The 26,117-nt window shown below is 41.9% G+C and overlaps 1 protein-coding gene and 7 non-coding genes across 9 annotated transcripts; 5 read left to right on the top strand and 3 right to left on the bottom strand.

The window, feature by feature from the left end:
• Positions 1 to 17,191: 17,191 nt before the first annotated feature.
• On the bottom strand, positions 17,192 to 17,264 carry trnak-uuu (transfer RNA lysine (anticodon UUU)). The gene has a single exon. It is a non-coding gene; the product is annotated as a tRNA-Lys (tRNA).
• Positions 17,265 to 17,791: 527 nt separating this feature from the next.
• On the top strand, positions 17,792 to 17,864 carry trnak-cuu (transfer RNA lysine (anticodon CUU)). The gene has a single exon. It is a non-coding gene; the product is annotated as a tRNA-Lys (tRNA).
• A 399-nt stretch (positions 17,865 to 18,263) lies between these two features.
• trnak-uuu (transfer RNA lysine (anticodon UUU)) lies at positions 18,264 to 18,336 on the top strand. Its single transcript has one exon. It is a non-coding gene; the product is annotated as a tRNA-Lys (tRNA).
• A 71-nt stretch (positions 18,337 to 18,407) lies between these two features.
• Positions 18,408 to 18,480, top strand: trnat-ugu (transfer RNA threonine (anticodon UGU)). Its single transcript has one exon. It is a non-coding gene; the product is annotated as a tRNA-Thr (tRNA).
• Positions 18,481 to 19,704: 1,224 nt separating this feature from the next.
• Positions 19,705 to 24,576, bottom strand: LOC136764480 (sterile alpha motif domain-containing protein 1). 2 transcript variants are annotated; one of them, XM_066718598.1, is made up of 5 exons: positions 23,366 to 24,576; positions 22,376 to 23,142; positions 21,979 to 22,153; positions 21,083 to 21,235; positions 19,705 to 20,764 (listed from the first exon to the last, which is right to left on the bottom strand). In XM_066718598.1, the coding sequence occupies exons 1-5, from the start codon at positions 23,523 to 23,525 to the stop codon at positions 20,082 to 20,084; spliced, it is 1,938 nt and encodes a 645-aa protein (XP_066574695.1). In that variant the 5' UTR covers positions 23,526 to 24,576; the 3' UTR covers positions 19,705 to 20,081. The 2 variants fall into 2 exon arrangements, with proteins under 2 accessions (XP_066574695.1, XP_066574696.1); XM_066718599.1 differs by lacking the exon at positions 23,366 to 24,576 and having other exon boundaries at positions 22,376 to 23,359.
• trnak-uuu (transfer RNA lysine (anticodon UUU)) lies at positions 23,982 to 24,054 on the top strand. The gene has a single exon. It is a non-coding gene; the product is annotated as a tRNA-Lys (tRNA).
• Positions 24,127 to 24,199, top strand: trnat-ugu (transfer RNA threonine (anticodon UGU)). The gene has a single exon. It is a non-coding gene; the product is annotated as a tRNA-Thr (tRNA).
• On the bottom strand, positions 24,464 to 24,536 carry trnak-cuu (transfer RNA lysine (anticodon CUU)). The gene has a single exon. It is a non-coding gene; the product is annotated as a tRNA-Lys (tRNA).
• Positions 24,577 to 26,117: the final 1,541 nt, after the last annotated feature.

Genomic DNA, 26,117 nt, shown 5'->3' with positions numbered 1-26,117 from the left:
ACACGTCAGGTATATGTATGATAACTATGGAGTGAAACGGTGCGCAATGTGCACAAGTGGTTTGACTGGACAATAGGTGATAGAAAGTTAAGGTTTCTGGAAGATGGGACTTTTGATTCAGATAGACCTGAGCACCTAAAAACGGTTTTGCAAAATAGGGATACAAAGCCAGGAGAAGTAAACTAGAAAGTGTTTATGATGTGGAATGATTAATGTACATTAAGAAATGAGAAACCAAAGCTAGCTATCTTAAAACATTTGTTAGAGAAAAGAAAGAAAAGACAAAAGGCATAATTCAATCTAGCCTAAGCCGAATAAATCAAGCTTTCATTATTAGCGAAAGTCCTCAAGATACTGAAAGAAAATTACTAGATAAGTAATAAATAAGGGTAGTTTGAGACACTGCAGGTCAATATAACATGCCAACCAAAACCATGGTATCCGAATTGACTTTGGATATAAATTAATGCGTCTCTTTGTATGTTTGTACGTTTAGAGGTAAATATCCGTATTTTGTCTTTTTCATTAACTGTATAGTCCAGAATATAACTAAGAGAGTCATAAGTAACAAATAGTTACAGAATGATAGCTAAAAAACGCCATTTAAATATGTTGTAATAACAGACCTAAAAGAAAGTAAGCATTTAACTTTATACAGAATGCTATTGCAAAAAGAAATAATAATACAAAATAAAGTTATTTAAATAGGTCTTACGAATACAGAAGTTAAAAGTAACATGTTAGAAATTGAATTAGAGACAAATTTAGAAATAGAAATCCGAGGCAACCGCAATCATTCGGTGAAGGTTTCTTAGATATTGATAAATAGATGACCACATACTCCAGGAAATTAAATATGTGGTCATTTGGTAGATATGAATTCCACAATGAAGAGTTTTTCTAAATCCCTAGAAATAGATCCCTAAATACAATGTGTAGGTAAGAAATTAACTATTGATCAGTTCAATCTGGCTTTGGGAACAGTTCTTCTGAAACCGGTGTAGATTGGACTTCAATAGGAGAAAGCTGACACAATAAAGACATATGAGCCGCGCAGGCGGACAGTCTTAGTGCCCACGCAGGCTCTTAGTTGGGGAAATAATTGACTGGACACATTTCTTGAAAATTTGTTTTCCTGAAGTACCTGGACATCATTATTGAGATCAATGAAATTAAATTCATTAACTACAATAATGTAGTGAAATGTGTATAAATAGTAATAATACAAATCGATCAAATATAACTTGCATTTTCTTGTAAGAAATTAGGAATAAGAGAAAGAATAGCTGTTAGGATGCAGAGCAATGTTAACCAAAATTGAAGGAGGTTGAGACAGGAGAGTTTGTAATGTGTGAGACAAATGCACTGCCACGAGACATTCTGATGGTGATTGAATGGAATATGAGGGAAAATAATTAAGTTACTAAGGTTATAACTAAAGGTGTAACATAACTAATGTAATGAAACATTGTCATGGCAAGTTATAAAACTGTTTGGAAATAGTCCTTTCACAAACAGAAATACCCTATCAATTAGGAAGAGGGGGGTGGGGGTCGAGGGCCGTGACATTGTGTGCTCCTCTGCTCCCCCCCTCGCCTGTCACAGCCTGAGATGACAGTGTGAGAGAGAGAGAGAGAGAGAGAGAGAGAGAGAGAGAGAGAGAGAGAGAGAGAGAGGGCAGAGACTGTAACTATGTGTAAGGGTTCATAACTTACTACAAACAGAGCAAGAATGTAATAAATGGTAATTTACACTGCTGTATTAATAATGATAATAATATTGATGTTGATACAGACGAATACGGCACATACTAGATGACAACTGCACAAAAATAATAATAATAATAATGAAAATAGGAAAAATAGAAGTTGTTCCTAATTCAACTATGGAAATAATTGTAAATGATGGTTTATTGGGAAAAAGGTATTGAGAAACAAAGAGTAATAACTGCCATCATTTACCCAACTACTATTAACTATGGTGTTAAAGGAGCTGCTGTAATAATTATTAAAATGGTCTCAGGTATTTAAGTCAGATAAAAGGAAAGAGATAAGCACATTGTTTTGAAAGTTTGACAGCTCCACACAAAAGAGTATCTAGACTAGGAAGTAAAGCTGATTCAGTAAACACAGGAGATATGACGCTGCTGACGACAGCTGAATGCTGCACTGAAATAAATTGATAAATGAGATAAATTGGAATCAAGATTATTATTATTTTGAATTGTCCCTTTACTGGAAAACATATAGATTGTGCGAATGTCAATTACTGTACATGTGATAGAGATGCCTTTTATAAGAAGGATCTCTGATGTTGTGCGAACCACACATTGTGTCTTCAGATGACCGATTTACTCCACATGGCAGATATGCACATTATGAATCGTGTCCTGAAGGAACCGATGTTTGACCCATAGTGGCAGAGGTGCATATGGAGAAGACGCTGGTGTTCTTGTTGAGACACAGTAGGCCGAGGGCGCGGCTTTAAAGACAGCCACACGGCATCTTGAACAGGCTGATGTTGAGGTGCACAACGCTGAAGTGATAGTTGACTCAGTGGAGAAATAAGTTAAAATATTATACCTGAGGTTTTTCCAGATGATAGGAAATATGATCTACAATATATTGTGAAACAGCTCAGATGATGTCCGCAGTAGCATATATTCTTGTATTGATAGTTTAATTTATAATGTACTATTAGTGGAGATGTCACATTATTCAAATGAATAGAATAAAAACCATGAAGTCAGAATCAGTCCATTGCCCTTTTCTTAAGATTTTATAGAAAATACAATGTTTATAAATCAAAATGCAACAAATATATGTACAATACAGTTTACAAACTGAATTTGTAAAAATAACATTTTGCTGACTTTTACATTATCTTAGAAGCAACAAAATGAATGTATTTTGAAGGTAGTAACTAGGGTTTGATTTTTATGACCTGGGGCTGGATGAAATATAATTTGAGATGCACTGTAAAAGCTCCAGGAAATTGCAACTGGCCACTGCACCTTCTATAAGAGAGCTCAAACATTTGCTAATGCATTGGTTGCCTCACAGGCACTCTTTCCCTGGTTTGCCCATCTGGCGCATGGTGTTGGCCACACAGGGAAAGGGGGGATGTGCGCATCAGTCTTTTAAATTGGTTTGCCCCAGGTTTATAGTAACAGCTTAGCAATATTGTAGAACTTGCCACATTTCTCAAACTCATAATCCTGTGAAGGGAGCTAAAATCACAAAATCATGCCTTTGTTCATATGCAAATAAATTGTGTTCAAATGCTTAAATGTTGTGGTTATGAATATATAATTGTAATAATGTATAGGTTTTCTTAATGGGTTGAAGCCTATCCCGTAGGAAGGCTGAAGCAGTAACAGTAGCAAAAATACTGTTAAGGGATGTTATATGTAGATTTCGCATTCCAGGGAAAATTTCCAGCGATAGGAACACTCACTTTACTGGGACAATAGTGCAGGAACTATGCAAAGCCCTGCAAGGTAAACAATATTTTCACTGCCCCAACAATCTCAGTCAGCTGGAGCAGCGGAGAGACAAAATGGGATATTAAAGAATAAGCTGGCTAAAATATGCAAACAAACAGGACTCAAACATCCAGATGCCCTTCCTATAGCCCTAATGACAATGAGATCGTCAGCAAATTGAAAAAAAAAGGTCTTTCTCCGTGTGAGATTATTATGGGATGACTTATGAGACTCTCCATCACTCCTCCATTGTCTGTAAGGGAAATGGACATCCACTTGATGGATGATGCTATGTTGTCTTTTTGTATGGGACTAACACGTGCATTTGAAGCTGTCCATTCACAGGTAAAAGCAGCCCAGACAGAACCAGCCCAGCAGGACTGTCACCCATTTCAACCAGGTGACTATGTGTATATCAAAGCACACAAGAGAAAGTCCTCCCAGCAGCCCAGGTGGACAGGGCCCTACCAAGTGCTCCTGACCACCCACACAGCTGTGAAGTGCCAAGGAAAGACGACATGGATCCACTCCTCCCACTGCAAACTTGCCAATCGAAGCGATTAGCACAACCCTGGTGGAGAACAGAGGGATACTCCACCTTCGCCTGGATCCTCTTCCTCATTGCCTGTGGGTCCGTCATAAGCTGACCTTGGCATCACCCTCCAGCTAACAGGACAGGGCCGGAGCAGTGGCTCAAAAGGAGCGACAGGACGCACGAGTCCACAAATACCGGGTGACGTGTGAAAACTCTGTATAGGAAAGTTGAAGAAAGTGTTTTGTGATAACTATAAAATGTTTTATATTGATGTTAGCATTAGAAATGGCTTGAATACAGACTGAGCAAATTGACTTTATCTATCCTAGCAAAACCAACAAAGTGGTTGTTAAAGATACATCCTATTGAAATTATTCTCTCTGCTTCCACTTCTGTTTTTGTATGATAAAATAAATGGGTTTGTCCGCTTGTGGATTTCCTGTTTCTCCTCTCAAAGCTAAAGATGTTACTTCGTTGTTAAGAAAACCACAAGATCATACCACTTGTATGCTGTAACAGGACCAGACATCTTCCTCTATGATGACCTCCTCCCTCGGGAAGGGCAGCCTACAAACTTTGCAGAGCTTGCATCTTTTGAAGCCTTTGATTGGATGAATGGCCACAAGATTCTACGTCATTTTCCTATAAAGCTGCACTCATGTTTGTAAACATTAAGTTCTCACTGAAGGAATTCCCTGATATGTTGCTTCCAAGCCGGCTTGATTATTATTATTATTATTATTATTATTATTTTTATTTCTTGGCAGACGTCCTTATCCAGGGCGACTTACAACATAAGTGCAAACAAAGTGCAAAAATACAGAGAAGTACAAGGCATCAATTACATAAAATATATTTTACAAATTCCAATTTACAACCCATACAAGTACAGCAAGAGACTTCCTACATCCTGGACGGTGAAAGCTAAGCGCTGTCAAGATGTAGGGTTACAGACGAGGGCTACGGGAAAGGGAGCAAGGAGGAAAACAATCAAGAACACGAGAAGCATAATAAAACTGAAACTGTCGGAAGTGCTGTCGGAAGAGATATGTCTTGAGTAAGCGCCGGAATGAGGTCAAGGACTCTGCTGTTTTGACTTCAGTGGGCAGGTTGTTCTACCATTTTTGGGCCAGGGATGAGAAGGAGTGGCTCTGGAGGAAGGAGAGTGGAGAGGAGGCAGAGTTAGCCTTCTGGCACTGGAGGAGCGCAGTGGTCTGGAGGGGATGTATGGAGAGACGAGTGACTGAATGTAGCTTGGTGCAGTGTGGTCAAGACAGCGGTAGGTGAGGGTCAAAGTCTTGAACTGAATGCCTGCCGGTATTGGGAGCCAGTGGAGGGAGCGGAGCAGTGGAGTAGCGTGTGCGAATCGTGGCAGAGAGAATACCAGACGAGCCGCAGAGTTCTGGATGAGCTGGAGTGGCAGGTAGTAGATGCAGGCAGGCCGGCCAGGAGGGAGTTGCAGTAGTCCAGGCGGGAGAGGACCAGTGACTGGATGAGTTGAGTAGTCTGTGAGAAAGGGACGGATCCGGCGTCACAGAATCATTACCATATTGATGGGTTCCGTAGGAATGTGCAGGGTGGTGGGGGTCTTCAACTGTTTTTCAAACCCTCCAAAAGATTTGTCTTATACCCTTCAGATTCTTTAGAAAACATAGATATTTTTCCCTACGCTAGTGAAGCTCCAAAAGAGTTGTATTTAAGTCCTCCCGATTCTTTAGTAACATAGATACTTCTACTTAAGCGAGATCCGCGAGGCTGTCTCTTCAACAGGGCCAAAGCTGTTACCTCTTTCAAATGGACAAGGGTTATGTCAGTCTGAAGCTTTTTGAGCAAGTGGGGGTGGCGAGGAGATGTCTACGTCTTTAGTAACCTCGGATCGGTGAAGAATTAGTATAATTGGGGGCGGAGTTGACAGGGCACTGAAGAAATAGCCTATCACGTTAGAGTTTTTGGTTTGAAGAATTTAAATATTTGGGGGCGGAGTTAACAGGGCACTGATGACAGGTGGGGTCTGTTTTCAATTTGAGAAGCGGCTCTGTTTACGTTTGAGGCGATGGGCCCCCCGAGCCCCGGATAATAGAATGTGTTGAGAGATAGCGATCTGTAGAAGCGGTGGGGCTGTGGGCAGCTTGAGAGACACAAGATGGACTGAACTTTAGAAAATCCTGAATATGAGCAAAATTGTAAAAAAAAAGTATATTTTTAATGTCACTATTTGGAAAGTTTAATTTGTCTTTAGTGCGCTCACAGACAGGCGGTGGTGGGTGGTCAGTTTAGTTATTATTTAAGTTATTTGTAATACAAATCAATACAAATGTAAAGTGAAATTAATCTTTTAAAGCACAAACATTTCATTTTATTTTCCTTTAGTTTACTGATCCTGTCTGGAAATGATAATACCTTAGTAAGGAAAAATAAAAACATCAAGACCTTGCAGTTCTCATGCGTTTCTGTATAGCCTTAACAGTGCCAATGCTGAGAATTCATACAACTATCTAACTAACTAGACAGACACCCTGCATTGGCGCCGCTGTAATGTGACATTGTGCTGTCCGGTCGGCTCTGGAGGATCTGTGTCAGGGGGTTCAGATCAGAGAGGGGCTGTGAATGTACGGGCCGCATTCCTCGCAGCTTTTCAGGCGGCTCTCCACAGAGGCCGGAGCTTTTTTTTATTTTCTTAGCTGGACTCTCCTCCCCCACCGCTTTCTCCCCAGCGCGGTCAGATCAGCCCTTTTTAGCAAAACGTTGGATGACTCAGAGTGTACAGGAGTCAAGGAGGTCATTAAAATAATACTTCTTTAATTTGTATACAGAGGCACATCGAATAGGTTGATGTGCATAACTTTTGTCTTTTTAACTACTTTACTTATTTTGAACATTATTTGGGGTACGAGTTGTATAGTAAAGCGAAATCAGATTTAGCAGAGAGAGACACAAGCCGGTAAGAACATGTTTTTGTACAAAATAAGAATCAGAGAGGTATCTATTTTATTAAATGCTTCTTTATTGTTAATAACATACACAAGGTGGGAAGGAAGGAAATGATGCTACATCAGCTCAATGTATAGAATATTAATCTGAATTGCGCTGGTCCTGTTTCTGCTCACGTTTCAAAGATAATCAGTGAACTATTGGCCGGGTGACTGAGAATCTGCGATGCTGTTTTAAACCCTAGATGCTTAAGCTATATGCTGTTAGGTCCTAGCTGTTGATTTGACAGATCTGTTCAGGGTGATGCTGTGTCTGTCTGTCAGTCTGTCACCATGTGTAAACATAAAAAAACAGCTTTATGTTATCACCAGTCTACATACAGTTAAAAGGAATGCCACATGGCTAAACTTGGCTCTTGAAACAGAGCAGGACATTAAGGCTTCTGGATATGCGTGAGCTCAGACCCCCCACCCCAACCCATACAGCGCCGCTTAAACTCCTCTTGAGGAGACCTATGTGTAATAAAAATAATAAAATCGATATATGCAATAAGCCCACAAAGTATTTTGAATATAAAGTATTGACTATTTCTGTTTGCTATGTGTGCTTTGTTAGAACCGGAATTGACTTTGATATAGAAAATACATTTTATATTGCACTGATGTTGTAAGTTGCCCTGGATAAGGGCGTCTGCCGAAAAATAATAATAATAATAATAATAATAATAATAATAATAATAATAATAATAATAAAGCAATTCCCAAATTTCAACCTTTGTAGCGAAATAGTAAATTCTATCACATCAGTATGTCATGTATTTCAGTACACTGTGCATGTTTCAACACAATTGTACATTACTTAGATACAGACAATGAGTCTCATAAAGCAGTTTGCAAAACTAGTGAAATAAATCTGGTGTCTCATATATCTGTACAATATCACTTAATTGCAAAAATGGTTTAAAACCATAAAAAGGAAGACTTAAAATCAGACACCCAGATAAGAACTACATAGAATTTATACAGAATATCATTTAGAGATGTTACTGAATCACGTTACTCAGACAGGGTAGAAGTGCCTGACCGCTGGATTTGTTCAGGTTTTCTGGTGATAAATTCTCAGTCATTAGGGGGGCTAGTTTTGTGTTGTTGATGGAACCGTGCCGCTCCTACAAACCCCCACCGCGGTGCTGAGAGCAGGACGTGCTGGTTGTGAAGCCCCTCCACTGCAGTGTGATCCTGTCAGGGCATCAGTGGGATGACTGTGTGAACTGTTTCGGTGAAGCAAGTTCTTAATAAAACGTTCAAATATTCGAGTGTGTCGGTTTGGTCTTTATAACTCACCCTGTTATTATGGTTATTTATTTATGTATGTATGTATTTTTTTATTTTTTCTAGTGTGACTGTGTCTCCCTGCGCTTGTCTTTCGCTGTCGTCTCTAAGGTTGCTGCTCCCTCTGGCCTCTGTCTATATTGTGTTTATATGCTGCTGGGTAGGTCTCACTCCCTGAGATGCTGAGGCTGGAGACTATTTTTCTAGAAAAAGTATAAATCTACTGTTAATAGACACATACTTAATGAATGATACATATTTAATACGTCTAAAGTTACTTTAGTATTTTTTAATTAATTTTTTTCTTAACATCATGGGGTGCATTCTTTATTTCTGTAAGAAAGTTACTACTATAAGGCTTCTGTTTGACCTTGGAGAGTTATCTAACTAGCAAATAGAGCTGTGCTCAGTTAAATGTCGGTTATATACTGTATTTCTTAAGTTAAATAAGTGTGGTTTAGTTTCATTTACTTACTATAGTTATTAAATTATGTTTTCGTTCTTTATGTCTGTACATAAGTTACTAGTTAGTTGTACGGAAGTCTGTTCAAATGTCTTACTGTCAATACAACCAAGACCATTAAGGTCTTCAGGCTATTATAATGTGTAAATTATATAAATATACATACACACATAGATTTTTGCTTAAATCATATTGTGTATTTACTTAATCTTATTGCATGAATGGATTCTATTACATGTTTATTTAAAATAATTTGATGTTTTGTTACTAATATTATTACAAATGCTGATTTTATTGAGTTGTATTGAAATTTCCCAGTTTCTACATATATAGTCTATGCTTCTTATATAACATATATATTCTATAACTCTTCTATATTTAAGGATTTCTTAATTTAGTAACGTTACATTTCATTTACATTGCACGCTGTTGTGAACACACACACACACACACACACACCTTTAAAACTTCATCATTGTATTTATTCAATCTTTACATTGTATCTGTTCTTTAAATAATACGTTTGATATATATTCTGAAATGCAAGAAAATATTGGTCTTGGGTTGGTGTAGTATTTACTGAGATTATGCTGATTACTGAAAGTTTTAATTTACATTTTCTGTATTACATTTCTTTTCATTTTGCTCATATTCAGGATTTTCTAAAGTTCAGTCCATCTTGTGTCTCTCAAGCTGCCCACAGCCCCACCGCTTCTACAGATCGCTATCTCTCAACACATTCCATTATCCGGGGCTCGGGGGGCCCATCGCCTCAAACGTAAACAGAGCCGCTTCTCAAATTGAAAACAGACCCCACCTGTCACCAGTGCCCTGTTAACTCCGCCCCCAAATATTTAAATTCTTCAAACCAAACTCTAACGTGATAGGCTATTTCTTCAGTGCCCTGTCAACTCCGCCCCCAAATATACTAATTCTTCACCGATCCGAGGTTACTAAAGACGTAGACATCTCCTCGCCACCCCCACTAGCTCAAAAAGCTCCAGACCGACAGGACCCTTGTCTATTTGAAAGAGGTAACAGCTTTGGCCCTGTTGAAGAGACAGCTTCGCAGATCTCGCTTAAGTAGAAGTATCTATGTTACTAAAGAATCGGGAGGACTTAAATACAACTCTTTTGGAGCTTCACTAGCGTAGGGAAGAATATCTATGTTTTCTAAAGAATCTGAAGGGTATACATGGCGCTCTTTTGGAGCTTCACACGAATAGAGCAAAATAGCTATTTTACTAAAGAATCAGTCTGGCTTAAAGACAAATCTTTTGGAGGGTTTGAAAAACAGTTGAAGACCCCCACCACCCTGCACATTCCTACGGAACCCATCAATATGGTAATGATTCTGTGACGCGGTACAAGCACGCCGCACCCCCTAGGAAGGCCCCCCACCCCCTAGGAAGGCCCCCCCCCCGAGTTCAACTCAAGTTCAGGTCAAAGGTCAAATCCCCCGCAGCCCCCCCCCCCTTCTGAAAAAGTGCCCTATATTACTACTTCTGAGATTTTTAGCGGAAGAAGAAGGAGAGAGTGTGGTGGATTCCAAAGGGATCGAGATGGGGAGGTCAGCAGAAGGTGAGGAAGAATTGAGGGAAAAAGAGGAGATCTGATTTGGAGAGGTTGAGCTTGAGGTGGAGTGCATCCAGGCGGAAATAGCAGACAAGCAGGAAGAGATGCGTGTGGGGATGAGAGGGTCAGAAGGGGAAAAAGACAGGAAGATCTGGGCATCATCAGTGTAGAAGTGGTAGGAGAAACCATAGGAAGCAATGAGGGGGCCCAGGGAGCGAGTGTAGAGAGAGAACAGGAGCGGGCCCAGGACAGAGCCTTGGGGAACGCCTGTGAGGAGAGGTTGGTGGGTGGATGGGGAGCCTCGCCATGTCACTTGGTAGGACTGGTCACTGAGGTAGGAGGAGAACTAGATGAGAGCAGTCCCAGAGATCCCAAGGTCAGCGAGGCAGGAGAGGAGGATGGAGTGATCAACGGTGTCAAATGCTGCGGAGAGGTCAAGGAGGATGAGGACTGAGGAGAGGGAGGCCACCCGAGCATGGCTGAGGGAGTCAGTGACAGCCAGGAGAGCCGTCTCAGTGGAGTGAGCTGTGCGGAAGCCGGATTGCAGAGGATCAAGGAGTGAGTGTAGGGACAGAAAGTCCGAGAGCTGACGGTGTACTGCCCGCTCTAATGGGTATGCATAATGAATAGTTTAGCAGCGCTCACAACTGCATGGGAAAACTGCGGCGTGCCGGCGAATTTGTCGAGTTACAGGAGAAATAGGACACGGACAGCCGCTCCGCACAGCACTGACAGCGCATGCATACCTGCGTCCGAGCTGCAGTGCACCGATAAGTTGTGGTAGTACAGTGTACAGTATTGTTTGCTTTCCGCGATTGGAAATGCATTGTATTGGATGGGGAAGTGTTATTTTGGTAATTAGCAGCTGTTTTGTGTTGCATAGATTGATGGGTATTGTATATGCAGCTGTGCAGCGTTGTCATAACGTTTTTTCGAGCCGGTTATGAATTGTCCATGTTATAAAGCGGTGCAGTGACCTGTATTCTTGTGGCAGGTATATCTCATGCATTTGCCACCAAAACAATTGTGCCCACCCCCTCTGGCTCCTGCTTTTGCCGGTGGCAATGGTATCTGTCACCACATTTTTTTTATGTGACAAATCTCATGCATTGTCGTTTTGAAAAAATGCAAAAACATTGTGTGTAATTGTAATATCGATTATTGTACATCCATTAAAAAGACAATGCGTGGGTGAACATAACAGTAGCTTTACTTTAATGGCAGCTGTCCATAAAAGATACAGTATTAAACAATTGCATAATGAAATGTGATTTTTATTTTACATATTAAGTGTATTATTCACTTTGATAGAAATAGTACAATTGTATATGAGAAAAGGTCGTGAAATCATGTCCATGGTGATGTTTACACTTTATATAAAACAAAAGAACATATGAACATGAGAAAGTGTCCAATCAAGAGTCCATTCTCCCCATCGTGCTCGTTTGGTGTCCATTAGTAACTAAGTGATCCAATGATCCTATGCAGTCTATTATTGAATGTTCCCAAATTTTCAGCATCAACCACATCGCTGGGGAGTTTGTTCCAGTTTTTAAGATGGCATGCATAAGGATCGCTGCATTGTGGCACAGAAGACCCACGCCGTGACCTGAAAACCCACAAAGTGTTACTATATATTAGGGGTGGGCGATCTTCCCAAAAAATCATATCACGATCTTATAACACATAATCACGATCCATGATCTGAGTCACAATCTTCCAAATTTTTAGATGTACTATAGAGAATATCCAGAATGGAACAAGTCTATGGATTTATCTATTTGTACAATTTAAAACACAACATGAATTAAATAATCAGTTGTCAAAATGGTCATTAAATGGCCTGAGTTTAACTTTATTTTAAATATTAAAGTTGCAAGTCAATAGATAAACATTAAATAACACAAATTCTTAAAGTACTCAGAAATTGCAGTAACAAAATATAAACACAAAGGTTTGCACTTTTCAAATTCTGAAAAGTAAACATTCCATTACAACTTCAAGTGGCAGTAGCCAATAGATAATATGATATAAATGATATAAGTAGAATGTGTCTGCCTCCGTCACCTCTATCCATCGTTTGCTGCTTTTGTCATATGTTTTCGACTGCTCTAATGTGTTGGTCAGTGATTACTGTTTGTTTCGGGACCTCGTGAAATACAGATGAGTGGGGCCGTACCGACCTGAGGAAAACACTCTCGGCATGTTCCTTCAGATGCTTCCTTTTCAGGTGCTTGAAAAGATTTGTCGTTTTACCTCCGGAAGAGCCGACCGTTACCCGACAAAGTTTACAGATAATTTTTCTCTGAGAAATGTCTGACTGTGCATAGCCAAACCACTGCCACACAACTGATGTTGAGTCTTTTTTCGGCACCAGCTCCTCATCCGCCATGCTGGTAGTTCATGTTGATTTTTTTTCTAATACGTCACCACGCATGAAAGACACATGATTGAGACATGTGGTATAATTTGGCCAATCAGCACAGCCATCTAGTAGGCTGTCATTGTTATAGTTTTAACATTATTATGAGTCTTCAAGATCGATCACGATATAAAATCGTCAGATCGCCCACCCCTACTATATATATATATTTATATATATATACACTCACCTAAAGGATTATTAGGAACACCATACTAATACTGTGTTTGACCCCCTTTCGCCTTCAGAACTGCCTTAATTCTACGTGGCATTGATTCAACAAGGTGCTGAAAGCATTCTTTAGAAATGTTGGCCCATATTGATAGGATAGCATCTTGCAGTTGATGAAGATTTGTGGGATGCACATCCAGGGCACGAAGCTCCCGTTCCACCACATCCCAAAGATGCTCTATTGGGTTGAGATCTGGTGACTGTGGGGGCCAGTTTAGTACAGTGAACTCATTGTCATGTTCAAGAAACCAATTTGAAATGATTTGACCTTTGTGACATGGTGCATTATCCTGCTGGAAGTAGCCATCAGAGGATGAGTACATGGTGGTCATAAAGGGATGGACATGGTCAGAAACAATGCTCAGGTAGGCCGTGGCATTTAAACGATGCCCAATTGGCACTAAGGGGCCTAAAGTGTGCCAAGAAAACATCCCCCACACCATTACACCACCACCACCAGCCTGCACAGTGGTAACAAGGCATGATGGATCCATGTTCTCATTCTGTTTACGCCAAATTCTGACTCTACCATCTGAATGTCTCAACAGAAATCGAGACTCATCAGACCAGGCAACATTTTTCCAGTCTTCAACTGTCCAATTTTGGTGAGCTTGTGCACATTGTAGCCTCTTTTTCCTATTTGTAGTGGAGATGAGTGGTACCCGGTGGGGTCCTCTGCTGTTGTAGCCCATCCGCCTCAAGGTTGTACGTGTTGTGGCTTCACAAATGCTTTGCTGCATACCTCGGTTGCAACGAGTGGTTATTTCAGTCAAAGTTGCTCTTCTATCAGCTTGAATCAGTCGGCCCATTCTCCTCTGACCTCTAGCATCAAAAAGGCATTTTCGCCCACAGGACTGCCGCATACTGGATGTTTTTCCCTTTTCACACCATTTCACACCACACGCTCAAAATTGCTTAAATCACCTTTCTTTCCCATTCAGACATTCAGCTTGGAGTTCAGGAGATTGTCTTGACCAGGACCACACCCCTAAATGCATTGAAGCAACTGCCATGTGATTGGTTGGTTAGATAATTGCATTAATGAGAAATTGAACAGGTGTTCCTAATAATCCTTTAGGTGAGTGTATATATATATATATATATATATATATATATATATATATATATATATATACATACATACAGTTGTGAGCAAAATTATTCAACCCCCATTGCAAATCAGGTTTATTATCAAATTGTACAGACTGTCAGCTGTTTGCAATGAACAAATCAAACAAAAGCAATTGAAATAGCTCAACACAACGAATGCTTCAAGTGGATTCCCCAAATTCAACTGAAAATGCAACTTATAATGACTTCTCCAGTCTCAAAATTATTCAACCCCCTGATTAGAATCCCTCACAACAGCACAAATATGCAAAACAGGTGTTGTCTAATCAAGGACTTCATTAGTTGCACCAGGTGTGCTTGAGCTAGAACACATTAAATACCTGAACTGGTTAGGGGTTTGTTGAGTGCCATGTTTGACTGCATGTTAGAAATAAGTCAAAAGAATGGTCCAAAAAGTTAAGAGAAGAGATCATCGCCCTTCACAAACAAGAAACAGGATACAAAAAGGCACTTAATGTTCCTAGAGACACCATTGGAAGCATAGTTCGCAAGTTCAAAGTGAAAGGAACAGTGGTTACACTACCTGGACAGGGCAGAAAAAGAAGCTATCACCGGCTGCAACCAGATGGCTGAGGTCTCAAAAGACTGCAAAAGACCTGCAGCAAGACTTGGTGGCAACAGGCACTGAGGTTTCAGTGAGCACAGTAAGGCGCGTACTAAACGCAGAAGGTTTCCATGACAGAACTCCAAGACGTACACCACTACTGACCCAAAAGCACAAGAAAAGTCAGCTCCAATATGCTCAAAGTTTTGGGATTCTGTTCTGTGGAGCGATGAAACAAAACTGGATATTTTTGACACGATGCATCAGCGGTATGTCTGGAGGAAGTAGAATGAAGCATATGCTGAAAAGTGGTGGTGGCTCGGTGAAACCTCTGGCACTGGAAACCTGAAGCGTGTGGAAGGCAAGATGGATTAATTGAAGTATCAGGAAATCCTAGGAGAAAATGTCATGCCGTCTGTGAGGAAGCTGAAGCTTGGGCATCATTGGACCTTCCAACAGGACAATGATCCCAAGCATACCTCAAATTCCACCAAGGCTTGTTTGCAGAAGTCCTGGAAGATTCTACAGTAGCCATCACAGTCACCTGACTTGAACCCCATAGAAAATCTCTGGTGGGATTTGAAAAAGGCGGTTGCAGCATGCAAACCCAAGAATATTACTGAACTGGAGGCCATTGCTCATGAGGAATGGGTAAGATTCCTCAGGAATGCTGCCAGAAGCTGGTGTCTGGCTATGCATCTCGTTTGCAGCAGGTCATAACAGCAAAAGGGTGCTCTACTAAGTAATAAAGATGCTTGCCATGAAGGGGTTGAATAATTTTGAGACTGGAGAAGTCATCAGTTGAATTTGGGGAAATATGTATATGTGTGTGTATATATATATATATATATATATATATATATATATATATATATATATATTACACAGTACTGTGCAAAAGTTTTAGGTTTCAAAAATAGACATGTTAATAGATTATATTTATCAATTAATAAAATGCAAAGTGAGTGAACTGAAGAAAAATCTACATCAAATCCATATTTGGTGTGACCACCAGGGATTTTCTAGGCATATATTCAGGTGTAGGATTAAGTAAGTTTCTGCAGTAAATTGCCTTGGCCGACCACTGCGTCTACAGTCCTCAACATTGCCCGTTTCTTTGTGCTTCTTCAAAAGAGCTTGGACAGCACATCTGGAAACATTGACATTTCTGCCTTGGAGAGACCTTGCTGATGCAGTAACTACCTTGTGTCTTGTTGCTGTGCTCAGTCTTGCCATGGTGTATGACTTTTGACAGTAAACTGTCTTCAGCAGCCTCACCTTGTTAGCTGAGATGCATTTCCCGTTAATTTCAATGTATTAGACTGTTTTGCTTAATTGTTTATTGTCATTTGGCAGTTTGTCATCTTAGTACACATAGAGTGCTTTAATGCATTTTGTTTTGAAGTCACTTTTGTATTTTGGTTAAAATCACTTTTTAAAAGTTTTACATGATTTTAGAAAGGCAGGAATTGGCAGCAGAAAGAACTGAGGAAAGACACGAAAGGTGGGGAGGGCTGATTCCAGCAGAGATGAGAAAACTCGGGGTGGGGGGACGGAACATTAGACAGAGCGACACACACAGTAGAAGGACATAGGGTAGCAAAATGCAGCACACAAATACACATCCCCAAACCCCAAACATCCTATAATGTCCAGCAGCCCTTGCGCAAGGCGCACATACTAACGAGCCTGTGCAGCTCCAGCACGCTGGTGGCCGTTACAATGTTCACTTTGTTATCGTTCCTGTGTATAACCCTTTTCTTTGTTTTCTTTATAACTTTCAACACAGTTCTGTGTTAGAATGAACACCCAAGTCAAATTATGATTTTTATAATTATTACTTCTAAAATAAAAAATCACAGTAGGGATTCGATCTTGCAACGTTTTTGCTTTCACCCGCAATCACAATGCTCACTTCTTGGTAGCGCATCGGAATCGGCAGGAACAGAATCCCTGTCCGGCCGTGCTGCGGGAGCACAGATGATGAGGGCGACTCCTCCCGGTGTCCCAGTGCATGACCCCGTTCCCCTCCCACGGGCAGCTCAGAGCGGTACCGTATTATGTCGAGCAAAGGCGCCCGCAGAAATGAGCGGCCGCAGCCTGACCCCGCGCTGCCCGCCCTGCCAGACTAAAAATAAAGCGGATTCCTCTCGGCTGCACTGCTCAGTGATTCCTCATACCACCAGTTACTAAATATGACAACCGGCATTTGAACACTTAACCGAGCTAAAACAACGATTAAGTTTCGATTCAATGCCGTCATCAGCGTTAAAATAAAAATTAAATTAAATTACAAAGATGTATGGACTTATCCGTTTATTAAACCGATCTTAGTTTACTTTGAATAGGACTTAATCGTCCTGTCGGTGATCTATAAATGACCTCTAAGAAGAGATGAGAAAGAAAGAAGAAAATATAGTTTAGGTCCAGAGGCCAAATGCTTTCTGAACCGGTACAGCGATGTTGATATTTTGTCTACTTCCAAGACACAAATAATTGACACGAGTAATATTTCTGTATTACAAAACAGAAAATAAATTACTCCGCCCGAACAGGGACTTGAACCCTGGACCCTCAGATTAAAAGTCTGATGCTCTACCGACTGAGCTATCCGGGCTCTGGAGCAGCTCCTTCAATATGACTCCTATACGCAGGAGCAGCCCGGCTAGAGACTTGCAAGGATGTGGACGAACACCTGTAAAAATTCAGTCCTGGATTATGTACTGGGTCTCCATTGGTCCAGCAGGTTTGACTGACGGCTCCTCCTAACCCAATCGAAAGCAAAGAAACTTTCGATACATTTTTTTTGTTTACAATTCTATAAATTTTGCATTCGATTTTTTTATCTTTGTTCTCAACATTTGTTCTCAAGTTTTTTTTTTTTTTTTACAATATATTTTTTTTTATGCGATATATCTTTTTTTTGAATGCGATACTTATGGCGCTAATTTGAGCCCATAGGCGGGATCCAGTGTGCTTATTGGCTAATCCAATACACGGCCGTGGGGTTTAGTTTGTTTTTGTAGACGATTACATCATTAAATAACTGAAGCGGATCTCTAGGAATGAAAAACAATACATGTTTTGACTTGGGCTATGTACTGGGTTTACGATGAACATAGATGAACATAGATGAACATCGTCGCCCGGCTAGCTCAGTCGGTAGAGCATGAGACTCTTAATCTCAGGGTCGTGGGTTCGAGCCCCACGTTGGGCGGATATTTTTCCATGGGAGCAAATACACACAAACAAACCATGGTATTTAAAATATAATTATATATATATATAATGATAATATAAAACACCGATAAAATGTATGTATTAGGATTGATTTTGTATTGTATTGAAAGAGAGAGAAGTACTCGCAGCCTCTCCTGCATCTCCGGCGCCCCCCACAGGCCGAGCAGAGCACGCACCTCCCAGCTCTCCCAGGGCCGGCCGCTGGGAAAGGGAGGGTGGAGGGAGCGGTGGCAGATTGGGGCCGAGGCCAGAGCCCGGATAGCTCAGTCGGATTGCACAGTTCCGGTGTAAAAGCATTTTAATTGTCTAATGACAAAGTACTGAAGTGTCCCGTCTGTTCTGGCGAAATGAAACCCCTCTGTGTCGCTGTTTCAGAGCCCGGATAGCTCAGTCGGTAGAGCATCAGACTTTTAATCTGAGGGTCCAGGGTTCAAGTCCCTGTTCGGGCGCAGTGTTTTGTTTCATGTATTGAATCTGTGTGTCTGTACATTTAAAGGGACAGTATTTTTGTCTAAGCCGCGGCTCCATAGCTCAGGGGTTAGAGCACTGGTCTTGTAAACCAGGGGTCGCGAGTTCAAATCTCGCTGGGGCCTGCTAAAATTATATTTTTAAAAGGGAGTTAACGCCAAAATAAAAGACACAGAGAAAACAATACATTACTTAATGTTGAATTAAATACAGCACAAAAATAATTAATTCCTTATTCCAGGAATTTCGAAATATAAGTAATGGTCATTTATTTTTTTATTTTCCCTGTTGTTTACTTTTTCATTAATTATGTTTCTCATTGTGATGATGTAGTTAATGCGCTCATCACACATGCGGTTTTAATCATCCGCATGCAAATAATAATCAGAGGAAGGTCCTGCAGCGGCATGGGGGAGCAATTAAAAAGTTTGTTGATTGATTTATTTATACCTGTCAACGTTTTCTATTGGTGTACAGAACTGAATGGGAGTTCTCTCAGAGCTGTAAAGGGACAGCGGGGATTGCAGTTAAGAAGGGAAATGTAAAAACGTGCTGAAATGTCATTGAAGGTTTTGTACTTCATTGTTTTGAATACAATGTTAATATCATTATGTATGTGTCTAATACTAGCTGCTATTAAGAAAAGATATGCATTTGTTTTGTATTTGAAGTTAGCGCTGCGCTGCAAATATATTAGAGCAGCACACGCATGAGACTCAAAACCGACAAAAAAAAGTTTTCCTTCATTTACAAAACTGAATATATTGCACCAAAATAAGTTGAGGGCCAACAGAGCACCATGGTGACCACTGCCCACCAGAACAGGGAGGTAGTTATAGTAGGAGAAGGATTGTGTTACAGGCCACCAAACTCAGATATTCAGAAAGATGCTGCATTGTACAGTGTAATCAGGACTGCATGTAGCAAGGATGTGGCTGTTATAATGAGGATTTCAATTTCCCAAACATAGACTGGGAAAGCCCGGTTGGGAAAACAGAAGCAGAATAGAAATGGTTGAGATGGTAAATGACTGCTTTCTAACTCAATTTGTCAGGGAACCAACCAGAGAGAGAGCATTAATTGATCTGATCTTTTCAAGTGACCAAGATAGAGTCAGGGGGACACTAGTTAGAGAACCAATGGCAAATTGTGATCACAACTAGGTTAGCTTTGAGGCATTCTTTCAAAAAACAAGGATCAAGTCTAAAACAATGGTCTACAAATTTAGAATATCAAACCTTAAAGGTGTGAGGCAGCACTTATATGCGGAGAACATATAACGATGGGGTCGATGTAGGTATGCAAGAACACATGCAAGACATAAGTAAATAGACATTCCATTCAGTACATTTTGGAGAAAGAAAAAAAAGTTTATTCATATAACAAATGGGGGGGTTTAATAAAGTCTGTTAAAATACCACAATATGAGGTAAGTAAATAGACACAAACATTCAAAGGCTTATGGTGATTTTTGGGTCCCTTTCTGTCTCTCTGTGTGTTAGGTGTGCCTTTTTCAGTATCTCATCTCTCTCTCTCTCTCTCTCTCTCTCTCTCTCTCTCTGTTAGGTGTATTTCCAAGACATATTGCAGTCCATCTCCCCCTCCCGCTTTCTCTGTGTTAGGTTTTACTATATCTAGTCACTCTCTCTGTGATGTCTGTCAGTACTGTACTTCCTGTGAGGTTCAGTTTCTGCATCCTGTGAGAGATGTGTAGTGACACAGTGTCTTATGTGTAAGAGTGATCATTCCAAGTGTGGCTGTGCAGTGGTGTCTGTGTCTCCTTGTGTTCTCTCCTTGCTTGGCTTTGTGTTGCTGTTTGCGTCTCTTTGTGCACAGACTGTGTGTTGTTGTGTAGGGATTGTGTCTCTCTGGATACACCCAGTGTATAGCTGCATCCCTCTATCTGTCCCTCGCCATCTCCCGTGTTGCCTCCCTCCCCTGCTGTCCATCTTAGTCCACCTCCCTCTTGGTCTGCATTCATGTGTCCCTCTCCATCTGTCTGTCCCCCTCCCTCTTCCTGCCTCAGTCCCTCTACCTGTCCCCCTCTCCATATCTCTGCCTCTCCCTCTTCATGTATGTGTCCCCCTCGCTCTTCTTCTCCATGCGTGTGTGCATGTGCATGTGCTTGGCGTGTGAAGGCCTGTGTGAGCTGAAGCAAAGCGTGGCTGACCCCTCTCTGTCCCTCCTCCCATGCCCGCCGGTCCGCTTCCCTCTCCTCTCTCTCCATGGACAGGAAGTCTGACTGGAGCTGCAGGAAGTGGGCGTCACTCTCCCGCAGGAAACGCATCAGCACCCCTTCATGCCCTCCCTCTTCCTCGTCTCCTCCATAGTCTGCGCTGTCGTGGCACCCTCTCCTCCTTCCCCCACGCTTGCCCCTGCACCCCCTTCTCTGCCGCTTAGATAGAGGAGCTGGGGACGGAGGGAGCAGGAGAGAGAGAGAGAGAGAGAGAGAGAGAGAGAGAGAGAGAGAGAGAGAGAGAGAGAGAACAATATTAAATTAAATGTACAAAAAAACTGACTGTATAATACAAACATACAGTACAGACAATACAGTGAACTATTTTTGTAATTTGTGTTGCTCTTATATTTTGTAAGTCACCCTGGAAGTTTGCCAAGAAATAAATACTGCTGATAATAACAATACAGTAAATACACTGTACATTATAGGCACACAATGTATAGGACAGACACACAGTACAGACACACAGCACAGTATAGTAGACCCACAGTGAATGGGAGACAGTCGGTCAGTGTTGGAGTCTGCGTTGCACATAGAGAGGGAGGGGGAGGCAGGTCTGCACCCAGGAGCAGGAGGGGGTGAGCCAGAAGGGGTGGGGTTTACCCCTGACCCTGCTGCAGCCTGCATCGATTTCTGTGGATCTGATACAAAAGTAGAGAGAGGAAAAGTTAATGCAAGGAGACAGTGATACACTGACAGACTGACTGACTGATACACAAATATCCCCCTCCTTCCCTCATCACCACTCACTCAGCCACTCTCTCTTGCTCTCCCCCCCTCCCTTGTGCCAGGAGAGAGCAGGATGAAGAAGCAGCAGCAGAAGAAAAAGAAGTGAGAGGAGGAGGACACAACAGCTGCAGACGCAGGAGAGACAGGATTTTTTTTTTTTTTTTACAATATCAGGAAAAATAACGAGTAATGCTTATAATTGCTTAAACAATATGGGCGTCTCCCAAAAATTACGGTAGAGTTGACTACTACTAGAGTGTATAAGATCTGAACATTTTGCATTACAGTTGTAACCTGACCAACACTTATTAATATAAGTTTCATTCAATAATTTTCAAAATCAAATCGGAAAATATACCTGTGTGTTCGAGTTCCAGTGAATACAAAATAAATAGCAATAGCTGGCTGTGTATTTAGGTCAAAGTATTCCATGCAGAACTTCTCTGTGAGGAAGCCATCGTTGGCAAGGTACGTACCCGTTAAACCAATTACAGACAAGAAATTATACATCCCACCTTCCAGTCAGTCTTCATTAGCGGTATGCCTACAATTTGTTTCCTGAACGTTGGATTCACTTGTTGAATGTTCGACTATTCGGTCTCGCCTCTAGTCACTACACTATCATATCTCCCTTCCCTCTCTCCATTTCACTCACCCATGTCCTCCAATTCCTCCTCCTGCACCTCTCTTTCCATCTCTCGCTCCAGCTCTCCAGTGTCGGATGAGTCAGACTGGTCCATCTCCCTCTCTCTCTCCTCTCCTCCTCTTCTCCTCTCCATCTCTCCACCACCCAGAATGGCTTCCAGAGAACGAAAAAACTTGAACCTTTTCTGAGAAGAGACACTTTTGTTCTTAGATCTGTTACTGTCAGTATTATAATATAGTGGGGTTATGAGCTATAGAAGCAGTAGCAGTAGTGGGGGTTACACTACAAAATCCCTCTCTCTCTCCTACTCCATCTCCCTCTCACACACCCTCTTGCCAACACCTCCCTCACAGCCCTCTTTCCACCACCCTCTCCCCTCACCCCTCACCCCTCACCCGTCACCTACCTTCCCCTTTTCTTTTGTTTTCTCCAGAGCAGCCCTGTGTTTGCGATACCGGTCTTTCAGTTTCTTGGCCTTGTCCCTGCACTGCTCCGCACTGCGCCACACCCCCTTGGCCACTAGCCCCTCTGAAATGGACTTGTAGATGCCGTGATTCCTGAGGGACGTGCGCAGCCTCTCCTGCATCTCCGGAGCCCCCCACAGGCCGAGCAGAGCACGCACCTCCCAGCTCTCCCAGGGCCGGCCGCTGGGAAAGGGAGGGTGGGAAGGCCCAGGGGGAGAGGAGCGTGGAGGGAGCGGTGGGAGAATGGGGACAGGGGCTGGGATCAGTGTTAGTGTTGTAGTGTTGTGTTGCCCTTTGGATGTTTGCAATGCTGTAGCGCTCGTGGATTCCAAAGCAACAGGCGATGCTCCGCTCTGGGCAGTCTCCATGGCAGCAGAGGATGCTGCACTGTTGGTGGTCTCCTGGGCAATCTTGCTGGGTTCTGTCTCAGTTGTCTCCACAGCAGCATGTGGGGCTCTGGTGCTGGTCTCCACAGCAGCAGCAGCAGCAGCAGCAGGAGGAGGAGGAGTGGCCCTGCTTTCCGGTGGCTGTCCTGCAGTTTCCGCAGCAGTTGCGGCTGCTGATCTGGTCCTGGTTTGCACTGCTCTGGGCAGCTTTGCGGAGGTTGTCCCTGTTCCCACGTGTTTCTGTGCGGTTTCCACTGGCGCAGCTGGCGGCTCAGCCCTGCTTGCCATCCCGCTCCTCCTGGTTTTCATGGTCGCCACAGCACCTTGATCCGCCAGCAAGTTTAAATGACCTCTTATTTACTGATCGTTTCATGCGAATTGGTTACATCCACACAGCTTGTTTACTTATAACCCCCCTCCCATACACACGCAGTGTCCCTACTACAAAACGAATGCACCAAAATGTGTATGTGTGCAACAATACTATTATAATAGCTTTGATTGAATGTATGCGTCCATAAGCGACCCCCTTCTCGAGTTACTCACCCCGCCGTGCACCCGTTACAACACGGCTCTCCCTCCCCCTCTGTCTGCTGCTGTTCCCACAGCCGGCCAATGACAACACGACAGGCGGGACGGCGCGACCGGACGCCATTTGGGCTCCTGGGGAGGCGGCCAGCAGAGAAATGAAATCTAATCTTGCCATGATGGCGTCCGTTTGGTGGAAGCAGTTTCTCAACCCTGTTTATGTCCAATGTAAGTCCACCCCCACGTCGCCATTGGTACAGCTTTTAAAAGTGAAAGCGACTGATTTTTATATTATGATTATTATAAACCAAATAAATACAGTAATACTTTTCATTGATTTTGTATTGTATTGAAAGAGAGAGAAGTACTCGCAGCCTCTCCTGCATCTCCGGCGCCCCCCACAGGCCGAGCAGAGCACGCACCTCCCAGCTCTCCCAGGGCCGGCCGCTGGGAAAGGGAGGGTGGAGGGAGCGGTGGCAGATTGGGGCCGAGGCCAGAGCCCGGATAGCTCAGTCGGATTGCACAGTTCCGGTGTAAAAGCATTTTAATTGTCTAATGACAAAGTACTGAAGTGTCCCGTCTGTCGGTGTGTCTGTTCTGGCGAAATGAAACCCCTCTGTGTCGCTGTTTCAGAGCCCGGATAGCTCAGTCGGTAGAGCATCAGACTTTTAATCTGAGGGTCCAGGGTTCAAGTCCCTGTTCGGGCGGTTGCGTTTTGTTTCATGTATTGAATCGCTGTGTCTCTACATTTAAAGGGACAGTATTTTTGTCTAAGTCGCGGCTCCATAGCTCAGGGGTTAGAGCACTGGTCTTGTAAACCAGGGGTCGCGAGTTCAAATCTCGCTGGGGCCTTGGAAGTGTGTTTTTTATTTTCTACTTTACAGTAAATGTCGTCATTATTGCTATGGGTGTATTGTTTATTTACATACATCATTTACAAATATTAGCAGGTTAATAGTTATATTTTAGTTAAAAGAGTCTTGATGCGCATTTGGAAATCATTGCTATGCATATTCTACCAGTATAGTATTAAACATAGAGCATTGGAATTCACTTCAATATTATTCTATAATATCATGGTTTGTTTGTGTGTATTTACTCCTAAGAAAAAATATCCGCCCAACGTGGGGCTCGAACCCACGACCCTGAGATTAAGAGTCTCATGCTCTACCGACTGAGCTAGCCGGGCGACGATGTTCATCTATGAATGATTACTTAAGTGTGGTTATAGCACGTAAACCCAGTACATAGCCCAAGACCGAATGTACACTCACCTAAAGGATTATTAGGAACACCTGTTCAATTTCTCATTAATGCAATTATCTAACCAACCAATCACATGGCAGTTGCTTCAATGCATTTAGGGGTGTGGTCCTGGTCAAGACAATCTCCTGAACTCCAAACTGAATGTCTGAATGGGAAAGAAAGGTGATTTAAGCAATTTTGAGCGTGGCATGGTTGTTGGTGCCAGACGGGCCGGTCTGAGTATTTCACAATCTGCTCAGTTACTGAGCAAAGGTCGAATCATTTCAAATTGGTTTCTTGAACATGACAATGAGTTCACTGTACTAAACTGGCCCCCACAGTCACCAGATCTCAACCCAATAGAGCATCTTTGGGATGTGGTGGAACGGGAGCTTCGTGCCCTGGATGTGCATCCCACAAATCTCCATCAACTGCAAGATGCTATCCTATCAATATGGGCCAACATTTCTAAAGAATGCTTTCAGCACCTTGTTGAATCAATGCCACGTAGAATTAAGGCAGTTCTGAAGGCGAAAGGGGGTCAAACACAGTATTAGTATGGTGTTCCTAATAATCCTTTAGGTGAGTGTATAAGTGTACATCTACTATGAAGGATAATCCATGCCAACATTATAAATAGATATAAAATAATAAATAAATAAATAAATAAATGTTGAAATACATCTTGAAATAATAGAATGAATGAATGAATAAATAAATAAATGGACATGTATGTATTTATTTCTGTATTTAGTTCAACATTTATTTATTTCAACATTTATTTATTTCCCGTTTGCCGCTTTGCTATTGACATTTCTCAGTGCGCTTTTACATTGTGAAGCTTGCTTCTGTATTTCTGTTTCTTTTTCAATGTGACAAAGCCCCTTCTGTCAATCACAGCTAGTGGGCGGGAGTCAAAACATGTATTGTTTTTCATTCCTAGAGATCCGCTTCAGTTATTTAATGATGTAATCGTCTACAAAAACAAACTAAACCCCACGGCCGTGTATTGGATTAGCCAATAAGCACACTGGATCCCGCCTATGGGCTCAAATTAGCGCCATAAGTATCGCATTCAAAAAAAAGATATATCGCATAAAAAAATATATATTGTAAACAAAAAAAAAAACTTGAGAACAAATGTTGAGAACAAAGATAAAAAAATCGAATGCAAAATTTATAGAATTGTAAACAAAAAAAATGTATCGAAAGCAAATCAAACAAACAAAAAAACCAACAACAATAGCAAAACTCGCCTGCAGTCCCTGTCTTTGCTTTCGCCGCCAGTTTCTTTGCTCTCGATTGGGTTAGGAGGAGCCGTCAGTCAAACCTGCTGGACCAATGGAGACCCAGGATCCCGCCCTCACGACAAAACAGCGCCAAAACTCGTAACGAAAAAAAATAAATCGAAAGCAAAGAAACTGGCGGCGAAAGCAAAGATCGCAGCATCGCAAGCAAAGACAGGGACTGCAGGCGAGTTTTGCTATAGTTTTTTTTTTTGCTTTCGATACATTTTTTGTTTGTT

The sequence above is a fragment of the Amia ocellicauda genome, chromosome 12 (assembly GCF_036373705.1).
Source record: "Amia ocellicauda isolate fAmiCal2 chromosome 12, fAmiCal2.hap1, whole genome shotgun sequence".
Lineage (NCBI taxonomy): Eukaryota > Metazoa > Chordata > Actinopteri > Amiiformes > Amiidae > Amia > Amia ocellicauda.
Note: the sequence above shows the minus strand (reverse complement) of the source record. Positions and strands in the feature narration are given on the sequence as shown.

Coding starts and splice junctions, on each gene's coding strand:
- LOC136764480 (XM_066718598.1), bottom strand. CDS start 23,525: ATGGCAAGATTAGATTTCATTTCTCTGCTGGCCGCCTCCCCAGGAGCC. Junction 23,143..23,365: donor TGTAACGGGTGCACGGCGGG/GTGAGTAACTCG, acceptor TGGCGGATCAAG/GTGCTGTGGCGACCATGAAA. Junction 22,154..22,375: donor AAACAAAAGAAAAGGGGAAG/GTAGGTGACGGG, acceptor GTCTCTTCTCAG/AAAAGGTTCAAGTTTTTTCG.